The 24,516-nt window shown below is 27.4% G+C and overlaps 3 protein-coding genes across 4 annotated transcripts; 2 read left to right on the top strand and 1 right to left on the bottom strand.

Moving 5' to 3' along the window:
* Positions 1-2,157: 2,157 nt before the first annotated feature.
* Positions 2,158-2,916, bottom strand: LOC105778830 (dirigent protein 2). Its single transcript, XM_012602588.2, has one exon. The coding sequence runs from the start codon at positions 2,877-2,879 to the stop codon at positions 2,289-2,291; it is 591 nt and encodes a 196-aa protein (XP_012458042.1). The 5' UTR covers positions 2,880-2,916; the 3' UTR covers positions 2,158-2,288.
* Positions 2,917-7,164: 4,248 nt separating this feature from the next.
* On the top strand, positions 7,165-10,805 carry LOC105780668 (ATP-dependent Clp protease proteolytic subunit 6, chloroplastic). 2 transcript variants are annotated; one of them, XM_012605141.2, is made up of 9 exons: positions 7,165-7,386; positions 7,474-7,523; positions 7,750-7,819; positions 8,401-8,602; positions 8,726-8,791; positions 8,947-9,087; positions 9,874-9,927; positions 10,088-10,180; positions 10,466-10,805. In XM_012605141.2, the coding sequence occupies exons 1-9, from the start codon at positions 7,301-7,303 to the stop codon at positions 10,511-10,513; spliced, it is 810 nt and encodes a 269-aa protein (XP_012460595.1). In that variant the 5' UTR covers positions 7,165-7,300; the 3' UTR covers positions 10,514-10,805. The 2 variants fall into 2 exon arrangements, with proteins under 2 accessions (XP_012460595.1, XP_012460593.1); XM_012605139.2 differs by having other exon boundaries at positions 7,462-7,523.
* Positions 10,806-14,946: 4,141 nt separating this feature from the next.
* On the top strand, positions 14,947-15,973 carry LOC105779502 (uncharacterized). Its single transcript, XM_012603279.2, has one exon. It carries the CDS (start codon positions 15,014-15,016, stop codon positions 15,971-15,973), a length of 960 nt encoding a protein of 319 aa, XP_012458733.1. The 5' UTR covers positions 14,947-15,013.
* Positions 15,974-24,516: the final 8,543 nt, after the last annotated feature.

The raw sequence follows: 24,516 nt of genomic DNA, 5'->3' as shown, positions 1-24,516 counted from the left end.
CTAATAGTTAAGTAGGTTGTACGAGTTCAATTGTTTTTTAATTTTCTTATGAATTTTTAATTATTTGTTTAATTAGTATTGATTTAGGCTGAATTGATCAAATTAATTGAATAAAAAAACTAGTGATTCGACCGGTTCAACCACTGGTCCAATTATTAGAACACTATATGTGACGTTATAATATAGTACCAAATCATCACCTAAAAATTTATTTAAGTTTTTTTTTAATTTTCAAGTGATGATGTGGCACAATTTCAAAGTGTCGCATCATCAAGCTTTTATATTTTTCAAGTTTAAGGACCAAAGTGAATCTAGTTGCCAAGTTCAGATACTAAAGTGAATAGGAAAAGTACCAGTACGAAGTAGACCTAATTGTCAAGTTTAAGGGCAAAAAGTTATATTATCTCAAATTCTTTTGACATTATATTTATGTTATATATATATAAGGTTTTACCAGTAAATTAGCCTCCAAACTATATTTCAATTCTTACATTGGTCCTTCAATTTTTTGTCAAAATATACTTAAATTATTAATTTTTTATGTTTACCCAAAATAATACCAACCAATAAGAAACTCATGGCACATTCTTATTGGACACTATATACTTTTGGGTAAAAATGAGATAAAATTGATAGTTCAGATTATTTTGACAAATAAAAACTTTAAGGACCAATATAAAATTGAATATAATTTAAGGGTCAATTTACTAATAAAGCATAGATATAATGATTTTAACCATTGTTATAAATCACACCAAATACGATAATTGTATCACAATGGAAATATAATTTAAACACAAGAATATCAAAAATAACATGATCTCATGGTATGAATGGGTGAATATGTTAAAATTATATAAAATAAAGGGTAAATTATATTAGTAGTCACTTAATTTTAGTAACTTTTTTTTGTCAACTAATTATGAAAAGTTACAAAATGGTTAATCATCTAGTCGATTTCATCTTTTTGGTCACCAACTATTAGATGACTAATGGAAAAATGATGTGGCGGCTTTTAAAATTGGCATAATAGAAATTTTAACTCGAACATTTATACATTGTGTCAATTTAGTCTTAATTCTAAAAATTTAACCCCAATATTTACATATCATGTAATTTATTTTTATTTTATTTTTTACAGTTTTACTTTTCTTTGTGACTCTTTCACCGAAAAAGCTATAAAGACAAATTTATTAGCTATATTTAATCGAAAATATACCAAAATAGAAACACCCAAAAATCCAATATAATAATTTCATTTTTTCTCATTATTTTAAATTTAATCATCAATGTCACAAAGAAAAGCAAAAGCTGTAAAAATATTAAATTGCATAATATATAAATGTTGAGAGTTAAATTTTTAGAATCAACACTAAATTGACACAATGTATAAGTGCCAATTGTAAAATAAGTAACTTTTGTCAGTATTTTAACTATTAGTGAACAAAATAAAAATTTGAATACTTAATTGATCATTTTTATTTTTCATAATTAAGTGAAAAAAATTACTATTGAGGAGACTACCAATATAGTTTACCCTATAATAAATTATTTTGTAAACATTTAGATAAAATTATAAGGAATAATTTATATTAGGATGATCCAAAAATATAATAGCTTTTAAGCAACAATAAAACAGTGTCACATCATCAATTTTTAAAGATGTACAAATATTATTATACACTCATTTCGTGCTAATAATTTGAGTTGAAGGAGAAGCTTCTTGGAAAGATTTTGAAATCGGGTCAATGGTCGAATTGATTAGACTACCTATTTTGGGTAGTCCGGCTAATTTGACCAATTTAATTGAATAAATTATTAAAAATAAAATAAAAAATTAATTCAACTGATCGGTTCAACCAGTCCAACCCCTTATTCTGGAATAGTACCTCAACCACTTATCAATCCAACTAATCCGATTTTGAAAACAATGTTTCTTGCTCCTTCAAGAATATTGGAGAAGATGCTTTGTGAAAAAAGTTTGTGCTCCATGAGGGAAGATTTCTTGTGTGACCTTTGAGTCCAAATATGTGTTTAGGCTAATAACCCTTTACAAACCCTGTTATTTGGGTTAATCAATTCATTTGATCTAAATTGTTTGTATTTGTCTGGACTTGAACCTATACTTAAATTTTTTTTGTCTAAACCTATGAAACATTAGGTATTAATAGATTCCATTATCAATAGAGAAGGAAAATTATATGAACAACAAAATAATCATGTGATGAACAATAGTAAATTCAACCCTAAATGTAGGCAATAAAATATGTGAGAAATTAAGCTAATCATCAACAATAATGGAATACAAAAGCATTATACTCCACAATAGCATGGATTTGAGTGATTGAATGAGTCTTTGCTTGAGCATAACCTCGAGCGAATCGGAAAACACCGCTCCCACCAACAATCGGCATCTCTCTCACGGCGGAAAGAACCTCATTGCGCCCCAAAACACTAAGAGTGCTACCATTGTATTTACCTTCCGTGAAAGCAAAGTTGAGCACCATTAACAAGCTTAATTCCGCTTGCGACACGACCACATATGATCCTTGCGCTTTTCCCACCATTTTTGAGTTGACATCGGGCTCGATCGTCAAAGGGTCATCGACAACATATACATCTCCGAAGATCAATGGTGAGGAACGGTTGGTCAAGGGTGCTTCAGCTGCGACACGGATTGCAGTGGCGTTTTTACCGGAGATTACATCGTGGAAGTAGAAGTGAAGGTGAGATAACCTTTCTCGCTTGAGACCCAATGATGATATAGATATGTATTTGCCAAAAACCTCAGAATCCGACCGACGACCAGCGATGACAGTGATGAAGAAGAGAATAAGGAATAAGATGAAGCTATGGGTTTTGAGCATTGACGACGCCATATTAGCACATAGATGATAGTTCAAGAGTTGAAATATAAGGGGGGTTGGTATTTATTTTCGAAATGCACACTCAACTTGACGCAATTTATAATACCAAAAGTATCCCACCAAGGCGTTGACGTTTGACTTTTCACCTTTTATTTCTCAATATAGTTATTGATGTGCAGATTATTCATTATTTTATTTTGGCATCATCCTCGTGTGAAAACAAGAAAATAATTTACAGCTAAACTTGATGTTGAATCATAAAATAGGTGGTTTAAGTGATTCAATTGATTTTTTTTTATTGAGTCTTAATTTGATTAGCATTAATATTGTTGTTAACGTAAGAAGACGTAGGTTCGTGCATACTGAAGCGTGTTTATCTTCTTATTTAAATGTTGAAATTGATTATGAATAATTTATAAAAAATAATAATAATATCCTTTTCAATCGGCAAAAATAAAATAAAAATTGTTAAAATTGGGTTTTTATTATTTTATTTTTAATAAAAATATTTCTTTTCGTTTTTATCTTTGATTTATCATTTTTCTAATTTTAGTAACTTTTTAATATTTATTTCAAATCTTTTATGATTTTTAAATTATTCTCAAATAAGTTAAATTGAAGTTTAAGCCCTCGAAAACATATTTTAATTTTCCCCTCGTAAAATATTTAGTGTGGAATTATATATTTTGTAATTCTTTACGTGTTTTTTAAAGAAATAATTATTTTGGTCTTAATTTTAATTTAATTTTAATCAATATTCAAGTGGGTTAATTGTTAAGTTAATATAAAATGGTTTTAAACATAATTTAATTCTTTTAATTAGATTATAATCTTTTGATGTTGTAGTTTTAATAATTTTGAATGTGCAAAATTGTATTTCTCAAGTTAAATTATTATTTAATAAATTTCATTATGTTTTAAATGGTAAATATGAAACACGATATAGAAATCCATGACTTTACAGTAACCTTCTAAGCGAAGCGAAGCCCTACCATGAAATTATAAATTAGTAATAGTAAAATTACATTTTGATTTCTCAAATAATAAAATTTTGATGTAATTCTTTAAAATTATAAAGATATAGGCTATTAAAATGGTGAAATTATATTTTTACTGACATAAAACTATACAATTTAGTTTCGTCCCCAAAAATATTTCTGTTTAAGATATAGAAATGCTATTATCTCAACCAACCAATATAATAATGAAAAAGGATTGTATGGAACTGCGATTCCACGTCACCCCTATTCATTCCCAATAAGAAAATGACAAATCAGAGTTTTAATTTTAGCTTTTAGCATTTTTAGTTGGATTTAATTTTTTTCAGGAGGAAAAAGCCAGAAATCAGGAGAAAAAATATGATTTGCCACTTTTTTATTGAAAAGAGATAATGATGATATGGGATTACAGTTTCATACAATCCATTCTCTATAATAATTGCTTCACAAATCAAATGAAAAAGTTAAAATTTATAAGATTTATATAATCTTTAATTGTTACTTTGTCATATCCATTGGATTTTTTCCTTAGTTAGTTAAATAAATTTGGGTGATTACGAAAGGGTTGTTGGATTGCGTTTCTAACAAAATATTGTTCGTTTTAAGGGTATTTGATTTAAGAAATATATGGTTACATTTAGTAATAATATTACGAGAATTTGAGATTATGGATGATATATCATATTATGTTGTTTGATTCTTATTCGTCGAATTTAATATTTATGTATCTAATCGACAGAATCTAAAATTTCTTAGAAGTACATTTTAAATTGTTTTTATTATAAAATTTATTTTTTTAATAAGTTTAGTTCTAAATATTCGATGTTGAAATAATTCATGAAAAGTTTGCATCATTAATCGTCATTATAATTAGGAATAATGGCAAGTTTTACCCCTCCACTTTTGGGTACATTACCCTAATACTGTTAAAAATGATGACTTGACATGTTGACCAATTAGGTGGTGCCATGTGGCACTTTATTGACTCGTTGACTATGAGTTCATGGGCATCTCAGCAATAAGCCCAACAACATTTTTCTCCCCCAAATTATTGATTTTTTTTTTTCACGTTTTTCTTGTTTTCTTTTTCTTTGGTTTTCTTCTGTTTCCTTAAACCACTATTTATGACATAAACATGGTTTATTTGCATATAAGCCCTTGGTACAATTACCACTCAAGAATTGGCTCAAATTCAAATTAACTCCAACTAGTTTTTAATCACTGCATAATTTAGTTCTAGTACTATTTATGTAATAACTTCATCAATTTAATCACTAATTAATTATATTTAATTTATTACTAAATATTTTATTTCTAATTTAATTACTAATATTTCTATTTTCTAATTTCACACTTACTTTGTAACTACTCGATAAAAAATATTTGGATGATTCGATTTCATAAATTTAACTTGAAACCAAGTTTTTTCAACATCGATGGAAATCGAGTTGTTACAATTATCACTTATAATTATAACCACATTAATATACTAAAAATAAATTATTAGAATAAATATAATAATTATAATTTTAAGGTATCACATCTACTGTTTCACAATAAATAAAAGTTGTTTTTAAATAATTTTAAATTTTTTAGAACAATAAAACTAAATTGATTAAAATAATAAACAATAATAAACAATTTTGTTTAAAATATAGAATTATGCTCGTAATCTAAGATCTCTAAATAATAAATTGGAATGAGATTATGTCCTATATCGAGCATCTTAACACTATTAGGGAATATAAAATTACGTGATGACTGAAATATTAAAATCTAAATAATGTAATGTGATTGTGAAAATGTACATAATATTACTAGCCATAATATAAGTTAAATTTTTGGAGGAAACATTGTTGGGAGCCTCGAACCCCAAACATGAATCGTAAAGCGAACATAAAAATATTAAAAAGTTAATCTCTTTCTTGGTTAAAAAACTTATTTAATACATGAGTTATTATTTTATTGTTAGTGGAGTTTTTAACTCCACAAATAAAATTAAATGATTGACAATTTTCTATTTTAATTCATTATTAATTTTTTAATATTTATCCTTACTACACTAGCAATGGACCAAATAATTTTGAATTAATGTAAATTTTGACCTTTGAATTTGGCAACTTGATCCACTTTCGTACGTATAGTTTTTTGGGTCCATTTTAGTACTTGAATTTGACAATTAGGTCTATTTTGGTTCCTGAGCTTGAAAATTATAAAAATTTGATGATGTGGCTCAGTCTCAAAGTGCCGCATCACCAAATGTTGACGGAATTCAAGCTTAGGGATCAACTCAAGTTCAGGTATAAAAGTGAACAAAAAATTATAGGTATCAAATTGGACCTAGTTGCTAGGTTTAGGGACAAAAGATTATATTAGTCCAATATTTTTTATACATTAGGTATTAAAATAGTTGTAATAATATCAATGCTAAAATAGTTCAGTATTTGCTAGAAAAAATGTTGAATAAGTTAAGCTACTACTTTATGAAATATCACGTTTGGCCCTCCTAAAACTTATAAATAGAAAGATGATGCGCTTCAACGCACTCGAAATTACGTACTCTTGTATTGATAATAATATTTATGCTAATTGAAGTAAAAATTAATAGAAAAAGTCTTGTAATATTTATTTTTTAAATTAAAAATAGGACAAAATCAAAATAAATATGAAAAACTCTAAATATAATTTAGATAATGTGGAATCTAAAAAATACTATAGTTTCAATATCTCACTGAAACAATTTTATAATAGAATTTGCAAGATTGTTTTCCATGACCAAATAAGTGGTTGTGGGTAGCTAATACAACACTTAAAAATACATATATAAAGTCGATTGAGTCTTGGCTTAATTGGTATGAGTATTGCTGTCAATGTAGAAATACGTGAGTTCGAGTGCGCTGAAACATATTATCTTCCTATTTATAGGTTGGAGAGATGCTATGGATAGTTCTAAACGTTATATAAAAAAGAGCAGACATGATTAAAACCTATAAATAGATTGTTCAACAAAAAATACATACATAAAAAAAAGTGAAAATATACTATTCAACTTAAAATTCATAGTCCGATCATTGTCACATGAAGGCAACCTAATCGATATGTTAAATTAACAAATTTTGATGGAAAATACTTACAACATTCTACAATTTTGTCAAAGTACAGGGGCTAACAGCATAATTTAACCAAAAGATAAACAAATTCATTTTTTTTATTTTTTTTTATTTTACATATTAATAATTAATAATAAATTCAAATAAATAACAAGCCCAACCCAATAATAAAAGGAAGGACTGCATAGATCTAGACGTAACCCAAAAACAAAGGTCACCTGCAATTCTCGTTTGCCTTGGCTATATCCCCTCCTAAAATCTCCTCTCTCAATCTTCTCTAAAAATCTCAAATTTTCTACTTTGGGTTTATACGATTTTTTATATAATGGTAGCTTCAGCTGTTTCATCTTCTTTGAGTCTATCACTCTATTCTCGAACCAGACCCACTTCCATTTCGTCCCCTTCTTCGAGGTACATACATGTTTTTATGTTGTTTGCTCTCATTGTTCTTTTCTTTATTCCTTTTGAAATCTTTTAATTTTTCAGAAGCTCAACTAGGTTGATAATCTCCGCATTGCCAACCCCATATGGCGACTCCTCTACAATGGGTAACTTTCGGATTCTTGAAATTTCAGTTAGTTGGCCTTTTTTAGCTACTTTTTTTAATTCGAGTTTCACGCCATTGATTCGATTAAAACTTTGCCTAGCTGTAGTTAAACTTTGCCAATGCTTTTGATGAGCTATAAATGTAATTTTGTGTTAATTATATTCATTTTTTTAATTACATGTGATGTATGGTTATGAACATATAAATTGAATGAATTATGGATTCAGGGTTATCTAGTAGAGTTTCTGGGCTACCTTTGAAGATCGACAAGAAGGGTTTCGGTGACTCTGATTTAAGGTTTGTTTACTCTTATCTTATTGCTTTAGTTTCATATCACTGCTTTATGTCTTATGTCATGAATGCATATACATATGATGTTTATGAAGTTTGTCTCCTGTTAACCACTCACGACCCTTAGTTTTTGACTCGTGCTCATAGGATTTACAAGGATAAATTCGTTGACAGTTTAGTTATGAAGTTCGAATGTGTTGTATATACCTTGTTGCTAGGATGGAAACGTTGAATGTTGTAGGAAAATCCTTTGATCGAATACTTAGGTTTCGTTTTGCTACCTCCTAATTGATATCAGACATTACTTATTGTACTAGATAACATCATAATAGCTTTTAGTTGTTGACTTGTACTCATCGGTTTTGAAAGGATAAATTTGTTGACGATTTAGTTACTAAGTTTGAATGTGTCATGTTTGCTGTGTTGTTAGGATGGAAAGGTTGAATGTTGAAGGAAAATCCTTTGATTGAATGTTTAGGTTTTGCTACCTCCTAACTGATATCATACATTACTTATCGAACGAGACAATCATACCATAAATTCTGTTTTATTTTATATATATACATCATAATACTTTTAATGTACAGCTATGGTGCAATAGAAGCCAAAAAGGGTAACCCACCTGTAATGCCGGCAGTAATGACACCAGGAGGACCGTTGGACCTTTCAACGGTGTTATTCAGGAATCGTATCATATTCATCGGGCAACCAGTCAATTCACAGGTTGCTCAAAGAGTTATAACACAGCTTGTGACCCTGGCAGCCATTGATGAGAATGCAGATATTCTGGTGCGATCATATTTTTTACTATTTCTCTCTTCATTCTTTGTTTTTCCTTTTGGTATGTAGGGTTTTAAATCGAGAATTTCGGATCCTTGTCATAGTTTATAACTTTAACCAATATTTTGTCAGGTGTATTTGAACTGCCCCGGTGGAAGTACATATTCTGTCTTGGCAATTTATGATTGCATGTCTTGGGTAAGATTTTCAACTTTTTGGGGTCCATCGTTTTGTATTTTTTCTGCCCTTATTACTGCATGTTATGGCATCATAGTATGTATTTTGATGAATACCATGCTGCGTGCTTTATTCGAGCTTCTTATTTTGCAAGCATCAATTGGTCATTATTTCAGATAAAGCCAAAGGTTGGCACTGTTTGTTTCGGAGTAGCTGCAAGCCAGGGAGCACTTCTTCTTGCTGGTGGAGAGAAGGGAATGCGTTATGCAATGCCAAATGCACGTATTATGATACACCAACCGCAAAGTGGATGTGGGGTATGATTTAACTTCTTGGTTTGCAACATTAGTGGCCGGATATAGAAAAGAAGAGTTTTTAAAGGGTGATGAGAAGATTTTATAATAGCTAGAACACGTCTTGGTTATCTTGTTCGAGAGGCACGGTTACTATTATGACTGAAGTTTTTAATGTTTGTGGACAAAATCTACTTTAACCATTTAATTTTGTTTAGGTTCTATGATTTTGATTCAATCACATGTTAGCGTTTGAAAACTGATGGGATGCGGAGAAATCCCATCTGGATCTTCTAGCACCAGTTGGATACGGATTGAAATATCGAATTGTGCTTGTTATAGTTTATATTTTAAAAAATACAATTGAGGTTTTGAATAGGGTATGAATATAAGCTTCAAATAGGAATGTGTGTACTAGCAAAAATACTTGTTCTTATATGCTTAGACAATTATGTAGTATCGATGTCTCTATACAACTTAAAATGAAAATCGTGTGGATATCTGACTGTTTTCTCTTGTGGAGTTCTCTTGTACTCTTGGGTCAATGAGACATTCAACTGACAAGTGCGGCATTGCATCCTAATTCGACAACCACTTATAGTTAGACATATTTGACATCCAGGTTCCTCTTTGATTTAGTTTGTCACCTGTTGACATTTATTTGCATGTTTTGCTGTAGAAGATGCATTCACATTTCTAAAATTTTGAGACACCTTGAAATTACATTTAAGTTCTTCAACTCTGTGTGACAAACATGAAATACTGTCTCATGTACTAATCGAACTCGATTTGTCATGCATTGTTTTGAAGGGGCATGTTGAAGATGTCAGACGTCAAGTAAATGAAGCCGTTCAATCTCGTCATGTAATTTCCTCTTTTGTGTATTTTGCAATTTTCCGAGTAAGCTAGCAATGGATAAAGAATGATAGATTTCCCTGTCGTGCTTTCTAAATCCTATTCATATAACAGCTTTTGCTATCGTATGCTTTCTAATTTGGCCTTTTTTCCCCTACGTTTGTTGCAGAAAATTGACAAAATGTACGCGGCTTTCACCAGCCAACCTCTTGAAAAAGTGCAACAATATACTGAAAGGGACCGCTTCTTATCTGTTTCCGAGGTAATGTTTGCCTTCTTGTTTTGTTAGAAACACTAGGTAACAGGAGCTCGGCATCAATGCTTGTTGAAAACATCTGTCCCGATGCCCATCCCCTTTCGTTTTCTTCTTGGTCCATATGAGTGGGAGGAAAAGTTAGTGACATATGAAGTCCGAATTCGCTTTTCCCTCGGGGAGGCCTAATAGTGATTACCTTTGTGTTTAAAATGGCATTGACATTAAAAACCATTTCAACAAATTGAAGAAAATGATTAACCATTCTGTTCTCTTCCTCTGGTTCTTTCACAGGCTATGGAATTTGGGCTCATAGATGGTGTCTTGGAAACAGAATATTGAAACTCGAATTCAATATTTCGATTTTACAAGGTCCCCTCCTTGCAATGCTGCAATTCATTGCCAACCTTGAATTCCAGCACTTAACTTTCATAGTTATATAAATTTATATTGGCAAATTGTAATCATGTTGTGAATTGGTGTTTATAAATTTACATGCTAATTATTTGAAATTATGATTCTGTATGTCTAAAAGAACTACTATGATAACAGAATCAAATTTAGACAGTAAAGGATTTTGATAAATTTTGGGATAATGTAAAATTTAGTCTTAAACTTTTATATCTTTTATGAATTATCTTTCTTTAGTTAAATTTTGTTCTCAGTCTTTTAAAGAAAGTCAAATTTGACCGTCAACTTTTATAAAGGGTTGAATTGTTGTTTTCTAAACGAAATATGGTCTAAAATGTTAAATTTTTAGACATGTATTTTATTTATAATTTTTAATTGTTTGCTAACATGGCATATAATTAAAAACTAATATTTTAGTTGAAATTTTCATTAAAGAAAATGATTTAACTTTTTCTAAATGCTAATAATCAAATTTAGCTAAAAAAAGAGCAAATTAAGATGGATAAATTTAATATTATATTTTAAATTTTCATTTACATTTACATTTATAATGCTAATCTTTCTATAAACTAACTTGGGACATTCCCAAGCATAGACAATTAAAATAGTAAATACATGCATTAATTCTCAATACATTGAATCCCATATTAATCTCATACATGCATTTTTCTTAATATCTTGATTTCCATGCATTAAATTTCATACATGCATTTTATTCTCTTACAAAACAATCTTCTCATTTTTCCCATTAACAGATGCATCTACATCTAGGGTAGGTAAAATACATGGTGTATTTTCGTAAATTTAAAATTTATTTTTAATACTTTTATTTTTAGAAATTTAGCTATTATTTACATATTTCAAAATTCAAATCTAATTTTTAACGTCATTAAAATTTTCCTATTAAATTTGTTGATCGACATTTTGAAAGAAGAAAAAGTACTTACTTAATAATCATGTAACTAAAGAAATGGTATTGCAATGAACTTGAATTTAATGAAAGAATTTTATAGTGATAATAATTAATTTTACATTTTAAATAAAAAATGGAGGGACTAAATTTTTAAATGTACAAAAAAATAGAGGACTTATACCATATTTTAACCTAAGGGTATGTTTATATATATATATATATATATATATATATATATATATATATTGTTGACAATCTTTTTACTAAAGGGAAATTTTCTTTTTAAAGCCAGCTGAATATGATGGTTGGAATTAAAGGTGTTTGTTGGTTGGATCCAAGGGCCATTTTATTATTTCGAAAAATAAAATAATTTTATAATAATATTTATAACTATTTAAATTAAAAATATTTATCATTATATAGTAATTCGGACAGATAAGTGTTGGGTGACTGAGTGCAATGTTACGACACATTTTACTTTTAAGACGATATGTAAATTCGAACCTTAAAGATAACCTTATTAAAAGAGGTAGCTTCAAACTTTGAATATAAACCATAAAACCAACATAAAAAAATCAAAAGAAAATTACTACTATGTCTCAGCAACGAGAAATTATTTTATAGATCTTTCCTACCATATCATCTATGGGCCATTTTCAATTATTTAATGATATTTCAATAAATTTTTTCATGTCATTGATAATTTTTTTACCCTGAACCCGAAACCCTAGATCTTGGACCTTGAACCATGGATCTTACCTCAAACAATATCGTTAAAAAATTAATGTTTTAGTTAGCATTTTCATTAAATGTTTTGACTCTTTTTTGAAAGGTTGGGCCAAATTTAACTCAAAAAAAGAATAATTGTCAAATTGATAAAAAAATGTAAATATTGAGGGTTAAATTTGATATTATCCATTTTATGAATTAATATCGTGAAATTAATTTTTTTAAGTAAAATCAATTACTTAATTAGAGTAAAAGAGTCTACTAAAATAATTGAGTGTTAATTTTATGTAACATGATATATTCAAGGGATTATAGTGAAGCAATTATTAACTTCAATTAATTGAGTGATTAATGTCACTAAAACCAACATATTATGTTTTTTTTTAATTCACACAATCTATTTATTTTAGGTTAAATTATAAAATAGTCACTCAACTATAATTTTAGTTTCATTGTGGTCATCCAAGTATTAATTTTTCCTATTTAATCATTCATTAAAATCAAATACATCTTAATTGTAGTTGGATTAGTGACGAAAAGCGTGGGCCAATTATTGACTAATAACAAATTTAGCCTTTAATGTTTGCACATTCTATCAATTTGATTCAAAATATAACAAATCAACAAATTTAGCCCTCAATGTTTACAAAGTTTATCATTTTAGATTCTAAAATTCACTAAATTTAACCATCAACATTTATAATAGTTATCAATTTAGTTCTAAATTTAAAAATAATTTAAAAAAAGAGAATTTTTTTTAAAAGGAAGAGATAAATTAGTGATTCTTTTGGTGGTAAAGAAGATAAATTAGAGATAATAATAAAAATTGAAATGATTTTATCTTATAATAATAATAATAATTATAAATGAAAAATTTAAGATAAAAGATTATTAGTAATAAAATTTGAACTAATTTTATGTTAAAATGATTTTTTAATTTGAACTCATTTTATATTATTTATCCTCTTATTTAATATTAAAAAACTTTTCAAAATAAAATATTATAATAATAACTAATTTTATCTAATATTTTATCCTAATCATACTCACGAGTTGAAGAAATTATTTTTACAATAAATTATTTTATTATCATTTTTTATAATAAACTATCACTTTTATCACATAATATTAATCCTTTTTCATTATTATTTAGGATAAATATCAAAACTATACACGAATTTTCATCCAATGTGCGATGACGTACATGAACTTTGATTTGGTCCAATTTTCACAAAACACTGACAACATTATAATCGGATCAACACTATTTTACGTTTATATATCACATGCACAAACAATTATATTAATTAAATACGAAATTAAATGCATTTATTCATTTCTTTAATATATATACAATTGAATGCATACACGTGAACAACAATTCAAGTTTCATATATATAATTACACCAAATCAAAATTAATGTATCAAATTGCACATTAAAAAAAGTTCATGGATATATTTAACATTTATCCCATATAATTTCAAATATATATTTTAATTCCAATATATACTGATTAAATTATGATATTAGTCCCTGTATTATGTATAAATTGTAAATTTTTGACATATATACCAAATTATGGTATAGTTTATATTGAATTCAACATTTTCTTTGTAAGCACAAAATTTGGTTCTTCTTCTTTATGTTTTTATTTGCTTGAAATTAGAGACAGAAAAATTTGAACTAATTTTATCTTATTTTTCAAAGATAAGTTGGAAAAATTTTATATTAAAATTTGAAGTAATTTATTTAAATTATGTCATGCATGAACAGATTTTATCCAAATTTTTTAATTTTATGTTAAATTATTTGAATATATATTTGTACTTATATTATACTCGTAAATATTTTGTATTTATAACTGTGAAACTTTAAATATATATTTAAAATCTCTAATCACTATCATCTTATTTAGTATTTACTATAAAAATAGTCACTTTTGTTTGTCTCAGATTACATTTTAGTCACTTATGTTTGAAATGTTACGTTTTAGCCACTTACTTTATCGTTTTGTTACTAAATGGTCACTCTACCGTTAAGCTCCGTTACCTCCCTAATGGCAGTCTTACGTGGCAGTCCAAATTAAATTTATTTAATTAAAAACATATTTTTATCCAGCAACTGAACATCCAAATTGGCATTTAAAATTCATTTGGACTGCCACGTAGGACTGTCGTTAGGGAGGTAATGGAGTTTAACAATAGAGTGACCACTTCGTAACAAATAATAACGTAAGTGGCTAAAACGTAACATTTCAAACATAAGTGACTAAAATGTAATCAGAGGCAAACAAAAGTGACTATTTTTATAGTTTAGCCTGTTTACATGAAATAAATGATAAAATAAAAAATTAAATAGTAAATTATTTTATTTTATTAACTCATATCCTTCAAGATTATCATTTTCAATTATTCTTGTCCATATTTTAATTATTATTTTAAGATAAATATAATTTTTTTTAAAAATTAAGATAAATATTTATCTTCCATAAAAAAAAAGAAGATAAATAACTGCTATAATAACTGCTATCACAGCATTACAAAAATCTCCGCCGCCAGACCAGCATAATGGTCAATAGACCCGCAGTCACCGTATTAAATCGGTCAAGCAAGGACTAAAAACCCTAAAAGCAAAGGATTTGAGTAGTTTCTTTAGTTTTTTAAAGAACAATTCCAAAATATTTTGTCTCCATTTTGTTATTATCTCAATCCCCAAAAAATCTCTCCATTGTTTCATTGAATTTCAAACCCACCATTCATCTTCTTCCATTTTTACAAAAACCCATCAATGGAAGAACAAGAAATCAACAGGAAAAGAAAGAACAATCATCAAGAATTCACTGGTTTCAATAATGGAGGTGATGATGGCAATGAGCAGGACAACGATTTGCTTGAATTATCTTTATCGACGACGGCGGCGGCAAACAGAGTTTCATTTCCGATGGATTTGGTGACGTCGGCGTTGTCTTTTCCGGTGGTACCGTACCAACGAGAACAGCTGCAAATGGTTTCCCAACCGTCGTTAATGGAAACACTGCTTTATCAACCTCCACCTTCGTTACCACTACAGTTATCCCCTAACCATTCTATTATATGCCCATCACAAGAGCTTGTCTTGTCTTCTTCTTCATCGTCGTCGTCTCCTGTGGCTGTTTCCGGCGTTGGATCAGTCACCGTCCCTGTCCCCTCTCCTGGTCCCGGACCTTCACGGCCTATACGTGTTCGGAGGAACTCAACAAATGCCTTACGAGAAGGTCAAAGCGAAACGGTTCCTCCACCGTACCCATGGGCTACATCCCATCGAGCCACCGTTCATACCCTAAACTACTTATTGTCGATACCGATACCAACCATCACCGGCGACGTTCAATGCAAGCGGTGTGAGAGACAGTACGAGATGGGGTACGATTTGAAAACCAAGTTCACTGAAATCGCCACTTACATTGCTCAGAACAAAGAGTCCATGCACGACAGGGCACCATCTGTTTGGCGGAATCCCGTGTTGCCCAAATGCAAGTTCTGTGACCAAGAAAACAGTGCAAAACCAGTCATCTCCGACAAGAAGAAATCCATTAACTGGCTCTTTTTACTCCTCGGCCAAGTCCTTGGTTGCTGTACACTTGAACAGTTGAAGTATTTTTGCAAACACACCAAGAACCACCGCACTGGTGCCAAAGATCGTGTCCTTTACCTCACTTACCTAGGCCTTTGCAAGCAACTAGACCCTAATGGCCCTTTCGATAGATAAAACCGCTTCCCATGGAGGATTGTAACTTGGTACGTATATCAAGCTAGTATGTTGATGATTTTACGTTGATTATGTCGTTAATGCATAAACTATATTATTGGCAACATTTTCTTGTTCCATGAATGGGGGTACATATATATAGCAAGACAAGTGTTTGATAAAAATATTATTTTGCCTCTAAATATATTGTTTTCAGCTTGTTTCCTTTAATAGTTTGGTTCATAAATGAATCATAAATTATTAGGAGATAAAGTACAAATTTCCCATTATATTAACATGTAATTTAAGAGGCCAAATAACAAATCTTCAAAGCCACTACTTGTACCCTTATCTTCATACTTGCCTGCATGGAAGGATGAAATTTTAATAATGTAGTACTTCTATTATCTATGTTATCCGGATTCGAAGAGAATGTTGAATATCGTATGTATACTTGGAGAGGGTGTCCCATATAAGTGTATATCAGTTTGGTTCATAAGTAATGCTCAATGAAACATGGAGCTATCTAGATTCGAAGAGCATGTCCTATATTATATGTATATATACACCGACAAGAGTATAAAGTTTTTGTTATATATAGAAGATTATAGTCTCCTGTTTATGTTTGACTTTGTGTTTTAACATTAATGGAAATGTAAATTTTGACTAACATAAACTATTTAGTTGAGTTTTTTTCATTCATAGGTTTATTTTTGGATGAAGGAGACATATGCTTTGAACCAGCTGCAAGGGAATTTGGTTGAATGAGAAAGGAGCAGAAAACAGTACCAAATTTTAGATTTTTATTTTGTGGAGGGTCAACCATATCTTTGTTTTCTTAAATTCTCCAATGCAAAAACTCAAATATAGAAAGTAATATTTGTTCAAATCATATATAAGAAGATTGTTGTTCTTTCTTTCTATATATAATTACTTATCATGTTAATTAATATCTATATTACTCATACTATTCAGCATATCTTTAATCACAGAGTTGAATCCAATAGTCGAGGGTTCAATATTCCTTATTTTGGGTATGAAACACTTTAAAACTCATAGCTAATATCTATCCCTTAATAAATTTACAAAACATATAGTATTAATCACCTTAGAAAACCCTAAAAAATTATCATGCAAATGTCATAAACATTGTGATATTTTAATGGGTCAATACTTGGTATTAAGAGGTAAAAGAGACATATTTTCCTCACAAGTACTCATGTTTGACGTAAAAAACTCTTAAATTCAGTTAGTTTAATGTTAAGTTGAGCTACATGAATAGTTTCAAATCTAATCCAACTTTTAATTTTTTAGTATGTGTTTTTAGTCTAAATTAATATTAAAATTTCAATTATAACTTTAAGTTAAAAAGTGATCTAAGTTAATTTCTTTTCAACTAAATAAGTGAATAATAAAGTGTTATTCATGATTTTTATAATGACTAATATCCTTTTAGAATTTAAAATTATTTAATTTTATAATTACAATCTTTACTATCAAATATAACATTGAGAATTACAACATAATTATATTTTATTAATCAAATACGTCTAAAAATTAGAATTTTCTGTAATTATAAGAAAACGTAATTATTACTTTATTTCATCGATTACTTTGTAGTGTCCAAACATACCCTAAATAAAAATTTTGGGCACAAAATTCATTAATTACCACTAGTATCAACCTGGGTTGATAAAGTTGTTGAATATAAATGCGATTTAAATAAAAAATAAAGAGTTAATTGTATTAGTCATTCTTAAACTATGACTTTCATTTTAAATTGGTTTTCAAATTTTAAAATAGTCTAATTACATCCTAAACTACGGAGGTTATATTAATTAGGTCCTTTAAATTAGTAAAATTGTTAATTTAACTGTTGCATGACATGTCAATTTTATGTGGTATAATTTAAAATTAAAATTTTAAAGAAAAATTATTATAGTAAAAAATTGGTTTTAAGTTTTCAAGGCTATTACAAAAGCTTTATCATTCTCGCTTTTTTTTTTTCCAGTTTTATTTGTTTTAGTCTTTACTATTAGAAGTTGTGTGACAATGCTTTTATTTTCTTTAAAATTTTCATTTTAAATTATATCATATAAGATTCAACATGTTATTTGACGGTTTAACTAACAATTTTAATTATGGAAAGACCTAATTTATATAACCTTGATAGTTTAGGGATGCAATTAAAATATTTTAAAATTTGGGGACTAATTTAAAATGTAGTTCATAGTTTGGAGGTGTTTGATGCAACTATATCATATACTATTTGATGTATTATTTGATGGTTCAGTTAACAATTTTAGTAATAGGACATAATTTATATAATCTCGATAGTTTAGAGATTAGAATAATTAGAAGTTTGAGAACCAATTTAAAATATGTTGCGTGTCTTAGAGTTTATAACAATTTTACACTTTCTTTTTATCATTTTGGCCCGTTATTGCTTATTCTTCGCTTTTTTGCTTCAATCTTTTCCTACAATTTAGTCATTTATTTAATTTTTCGTCTCTTTTAGTCCTTAAATTTATGTTATTTGTCAAATTACTCTAAAATGTATAGAAAAGTTAATATTTATTAAATTTGTTGACGTGCCATCCAAGTGGATTGGCACGTAAGCAATTAAATATTTTTAAAAATTAAAATTAAAATTCATAAAATTTTTAAATTTTTTAAATTATTTAAAAATATATTTTTAAAATTTTAAAATTAATTAATTACTAATATGGTATATACATGGACTACCATGTGGATGTCATGTCAAGAATGTTAACATTTATTTTATTTTAAGATGATTTGACATATAATATAAATTTGAGGGTTAAAATAGACAACAAAAAAATTTAAATAAAAAGCTAAAATAACCCTTCTTTTTATATAAAATTGGAGGAGAAAATTATTATGCTTTTTAATTATATATTTAGATTGGATCAACTTCAATTTAAGAAAACTTTATCCAATACTACTTTTTAATAGGTTTAGTTTTACATTTGAATTAATACTATGTATATTTATCATAAATTTTTTATTTCATAAGTAGAAATAATTTTTGAGAAATAAAATTTTCAATAAAATTGAGAAATATTATGCTATTTTTATTGTAAAATTTAAATATTCATTACTAGTAAAAAAAAGAAGGCTAAAATGTTAAATAAGTCCCCTAAAAATAATTAAAAAATTAATTAGGTCTTTTGTCGAAATGTACATCCAAATGAGCCATTTGAATCATGATTTATACCCAATTGAGTCCCTTGAACCCATTTTTTCGTTGAAGATGTGGCTAGTGATATGGAAAAAATAACGACTTTCATCAAATTAATCCTAAAACCTAAACTCAATATTAAAAAGTTAATATCGGTATTTTTAATATCAAAATATATAAGTTTTATCAAATACATATATCGAGTTGGATAAAATAATAATACAAATACCATATTAAAAAAGTGTCAAACCTAAATAAATTTTCATGATTCTCTCACTATTTCTTTCATGATTTATTTTTAATTCAATATTTCAAACATGAATCAGAGATAAACCTTTACATTGTAACGAAAATTGTTTACCTTTTTAGCAGAAGCCCAGTAGACTAAACAGAACACTTAGGATATACGGAACTGATACAGATGTGCATTATTATGCACTATTAAACAGAGAGCACAAATGTGCTAAACGGAGAGCACTAATGTGCTAATAATCAAATAGCACTAACGTGCTAATAATCAGAGAGCGCGCCAAGGTTCCTTAATGACATGCCACTAATATCCCAATATATCATGCACACATGTCACTTTTACACTTTCGCATAATGCTTTTACATACTTTACAATTTAATCCTTGTACCAATAATCTGTATACTTATATTTTCACTATCTTTAATACATATGTAATATATTTCTAAATTCATTATTCATCCATAATTCACTAATAATCCTTATCATGTATTTCACATAACACTTTTATATATTTTGTAATTTAGTCATTAGCACAATATTTCGTGTAGCAATATATTTTTCTTTTAATAACACATATAACATAATTCAATACTTATTAATATTCCAAAATTCACTACAACATCAATTTTTCTCATTCTAAGTGTTATGCACTTCATTTTCTATTTCTAATATAATTTTTCTAAATTTACGATTTAACCCTTAATTTCCACAACTTAGGAAATAATTGTAATTTAGATTACAAAATTCATATATTCTTTTATTTTGCATTATATGCTTTATTATCAATATTTCCTTGTAAACTTTTTATAAATTTCAATTTAGTAACTTTTTTAAAAAAGTCTTTATTCATTATTAAACAATTTTTCTTTCACAACTCACTCAATTCACATAATTAATTCCACTATCTCATTTTCCACATCAAATTTCTATGTATTTCACTTGTATTATTTCAACCACATGTATTTCTCAAGTCTTCCAATTTAGTCCTTGTTTCCATAAAATTTCACATTTTCCCATGATTCCACTTATCTAATACTTATTTTCATTAACACATAACCCAACTATTATACTTTTATTATAATTTCCTACTTCACATAGTAAATTATTTCACACTATTTTTATTTTTTATTTACTTAATTACCACTTAGTTTACAAAGATCACATTTTAATCCTTAAATAACAAGGAAGTTCATGGGTACTTACCTCTTTTCTATCAAAAACTCTTGTTTTTCTCTTCTCCTACCACTTGATTCACTTGCTCAACTTCTCTGATCTTCATCAACATGTCCAAAACACAATATTTTGTCATGAGAAATCTTTACTTTAACACCGTTTTTATACTTTTCTATCACTATTAAAAAATAACATAAAACCTTAACATCCATACCTTATTCTCTTGAAACCAAACTTTAACTTGACTTTCTCTCTCCTCCAACTTCTTTTTTCTTGAATCTAACTTTATATTCTAGCTCCCCATTGTCTCCTTAATATTTTTCTCTCTTGATGGCTATAAAATGAAGAGAATTCTTCATATTTCTTTCCTTATATACTAAATAAAAGAATAATAAAATATAATTAAATGTCAAATCAAAATATTAATAAACTAATATTTATTTAATTAATCTAAAATATCACCAATATCATCATTACTCTTCAAACTTATCTTCCTTGCTAAATAACCATTTTGCCCCTTATGATCCTTTCAAATTTTCTCCATTAAATCATCACTCATTTTAGTAAAATTACGATTTAATCCCTCATACTTTTTCCACTTATTCAATTTGGTTCTTATTCATCCATTTTCCTTAGTTTCTAGATCATTCCACCCTTAAAATATTTGCACCATTTGGTCTTTTAAATTTTTATATTTACACTTTAATCCCTCAAATTTTAAGTATTTACTCTTGGGCCGCAAAACTTTTCTCACTTTTGCGATTTAGTCCTTTATTGAATTAATACATCATAATATACTTCCTAAAATTTTCTATTTTTTTTCACTTTATTTCTTTATTTTACTGTATCAAGAATAATATCTCACTTTCTTATTGTATTAATTGTTACAGATAAAATCATAAAAATCATAAAAATGTAAAAAAAAAAAGATTTACTTGGATTTTTATATTTTTATGAATTTTTAATTATTTATTTAATTATTTTTGGTCAGACGGTCGAATGAATTGAACTAGTTGAATCGAGAATTGGTGGTCTAACTTGTTCAACCATCAGTTCAGTTATTAAAAACATTTAATATAAGACACCCTGAGATTGTATCACATTATCATATATATATTTTTTAAAGTGATGATGTAGCACAATCTCAAAGTGCCACATCATCAAACATTTAGAATTTTCAAGTTCAGGTATCATAATGGACCTAGTTGTCAAGTTCAAGTTCCAAAGTGAACAAAAAAAAGTACAGGTACCAAAGTGAACCTAGTTGTCAAGTTCAAGGGTCAAAAGTTATATTATCCATTTTTTAAGCTCATTAATAGAATGAGCTTAAATGAATAACGATTTTCACATTTAGGGGCCAAAAATTGCATTATCCCTTAATTTTATAAGTAATTGTATTGTCGAATACTTTTTTAAGACTAATATATAACATACAACAGCTTGATTTTAGGTTTTGTTACTTATTTAGATTTTTTTCTGAAATGTTATTCATGATTTTTATAATGACTAATATCCTTTTAGAATTTAAAATTATTTAATTTTATAATTACAATCTTTACTATCAAACATAACATTGAGAATTACAATATAATTATATTTTACTAATCAAATACGTCTAAAAATTAGAATTTTCTGTAGTTATAAGAAAATGTAATTATTATTTTATTTCATCCGACTACTTTGTAGTGTCCAAACATACCCTAAATAAAAAACTTTGGGCACAAAATTCATTACCACTAGTATCAACCTTGGGTTGATAAAGTTGTTGAATATAAATGCGATTTAAATAAAAAATAAAGAGTTAATTGTATTAGTCATTCTTAAACTATGACTTTCATTTTAATTGGTTTTCAAATTTTAAAATAGTCTAATTGCATCCTAAACTCGGAGGTTATATTAATTAGGTCCCTTAAATTAGTAAAATTGTTAATTTAACCGTTGAATGACATGTCAAAATTTATGTGGTATAATTTAAAATTAAAACTTTAAAGAAAAATTATTATAGTAAAAAATTGGTTTTGAAGTTTTCAAGGCTATTACAAAAGCTTTATCATTCTCGCTTTTTTTTTTTCAGTTTTATTTGTTTTAGTTTTTACTATTAGAAGTTGTGTGACAATGCTTTTCTTTTCTTTAAAATTTTCATTTTAAATTATATAAGATTTAACGTGTTATTTGACGGTTTAACTAACAATTTTAATTATGGAAAGGCCTAATTTATATAACCTTGATAGTTTAGGGATGCAATTAATATATTTTAAAATTTGGGGACTAATTTAAAATGTAGTTCATAGTTTGGAGGTGTTTGATGCAACTATATCATATACTATTTGATGTATTATTTGATGGTTCAGTTAACAGCTTTTAGTAATAGGACATAATTTATATAATCTCGATAGTTTAGAGATTAGAATAATTAGAAGTTTGAGAACCAATTTAAAATATGTTGCGTGTCTTAGAGTTTATAACAATTTTACACTTTCTTTTTATCATTTTGGCCCGTTATTGCTTATTCTTCGCCTTTTACTTCAATCTTTTTCCTACAATTTAGTCATGTATTTAACTTTTGTCTCTTTTAGTCCTTAAATTTATGTTCTTTGTCAAATTACTCTAAAATGGATGGAAAAGTTAATATTTTTAAATTTGTTGACATGCCATCCAAGTAGATTGTCACGTAAGCAATTAATTAATTTTAAAAAATTAATAATTCATAAAATTTTAAAATTATTTAAAAATATATTTTAAACTTTTAAAATTAATTAATTACTAATATGGTATATACATGGACTACCATGTGGATGTCACGTCAATAATGTTAACATTTATTTTTATTTTAGAATGATTTGACATATAATATAAATTTAAGGGTTAAAATAGACAACAAAAAATTTAAATAAAAGCTAAAATAACCCTTCTTTTTATATAAAATTGGAGGAGAAAATTGTTATGCTTTTTAATTATATATTTAGATTGGATCGACTTTAATTTTAAGAAAACTTTATCCAATACTACTTTTTAATAGGTTTAATTTTACATTTGAATTAATACTATGTATATTTATCATAAAAATTTTTATTTCATAAGTAGAAATATTTTTTGAGAAATAAAATATTTCAATAAAATTGAGAGATATTATGCTAATTTTATTGTAAAATTTAAATATTCATTACTAGTAAAAAAAAGAAGGCTAAAATGTTAAATAAGTCCCCTAAAAATAATTAAAAAATTAATTAGGTCTTTTGTCGAAATATACATCCAAATGAGCCATTTGAATCATGATTTATACCCAATTGAGTCCCTTGAACCCATTTTTTCGTTGAAGCCCTTGATAGTTGTTAACTATTGATGTGGCTAGTGATATGGAAAAAATAACGACTTTCATCAAATTAACCCTAAAACCTAAACTCAATATTAAAAAGTTAATATCGATATTTTTGAATATCAAAATATATAAGTTTTATCAAATACATATATCGAGTTGAATAAAATAATAATACAAATACCATATTAAAAAAGTGTCAAACTTAAATAAAAAAAAATATTAAACCTTAAAGAAATGGGTATTTTAATTGAACTAATATTATATATTTTTGGTAGAAAATATTGTATTTAATTCATGATAATATTCTAAAAGAGTGAGGAAGCGGATCAGATCTATCTATGCGAAATATACGAAATTAAATTGGTAGGATTTAATAATTAATACACCAATGCCAGCCTGCCAGTTAAGACAAATTAAAGAACAAAAAAGGATCCGAGAAGCTCGAGGGGTGGGCGAAACAAAATTCGCTTTTAAATATTAAAATAAAAATGAAATGTTATATTTTTGTATTAGTCCCTTCACTTTATAAAAGTTACTAATTTAGTCCCTATACTTAATTTGATAAATTTTAGTCACTACAGTTTTTGAATTGGTCAAATTTAGTCTCTATACTTCTCAAA

Source organism: Gossypium raimondii, chromosome 4 (genome assembly GCF_025698545.1).
Source record: "Gossypium raimondii isolate GPD5lz chromosome 4, ASM2569854v1, whole genome shotgun sequence".
Taxonomy (NCBI): domain Eukaryota; kingdom Viridiplantae; phylum Streptophyta; class Magnoliopsida; order Malvales; family Malvaceae; genus Gossypium; species Gossypium raimondii.
Note: the sequence above shows the minus strand (reverse complement) of the source record. Positions and strands in the feature narration are given on the sequence as shown.

Bases quoted from the DNA above. Each gene is read 5' to 3' on its own strand.
- LOC105778830 (XM_012602588.2), bottom strand. From the start codon at position 2,879: ATGGCGTCGTCAATGCTCAAAACCCATAGCTTCATCTTATTCCTTATT.
- LOC105780668 (XM_012605139.2), top strand. From the start codon at position 7,301: ATGGTAGCTTCAGCTGTTTCATCTTCTTTGAGTCTATCACTCTATTCT. The intron at 8,792-8,946 runs GTAAGATTTTCA...TCATTATTTCAG, and splicing joins TTTATGATTGCATGTCTTGG to ATAAAGCCAAAGGTTGGCAC. The intron at 10,181-10,465 runs GTAATGTTTGCC...GTTCTTTCACAG, and splicing joins GCTTCTTATCTGTTTCCGAG to GCTATGGAATTTGGGCTCAT.
- LOC105779502 (XM_012603279.2), top strand. From the start codon at position 15,014: ATGGAAGAACAAGAAATCAACAGGAAAAGAAAGAACAATCATCAAGAA.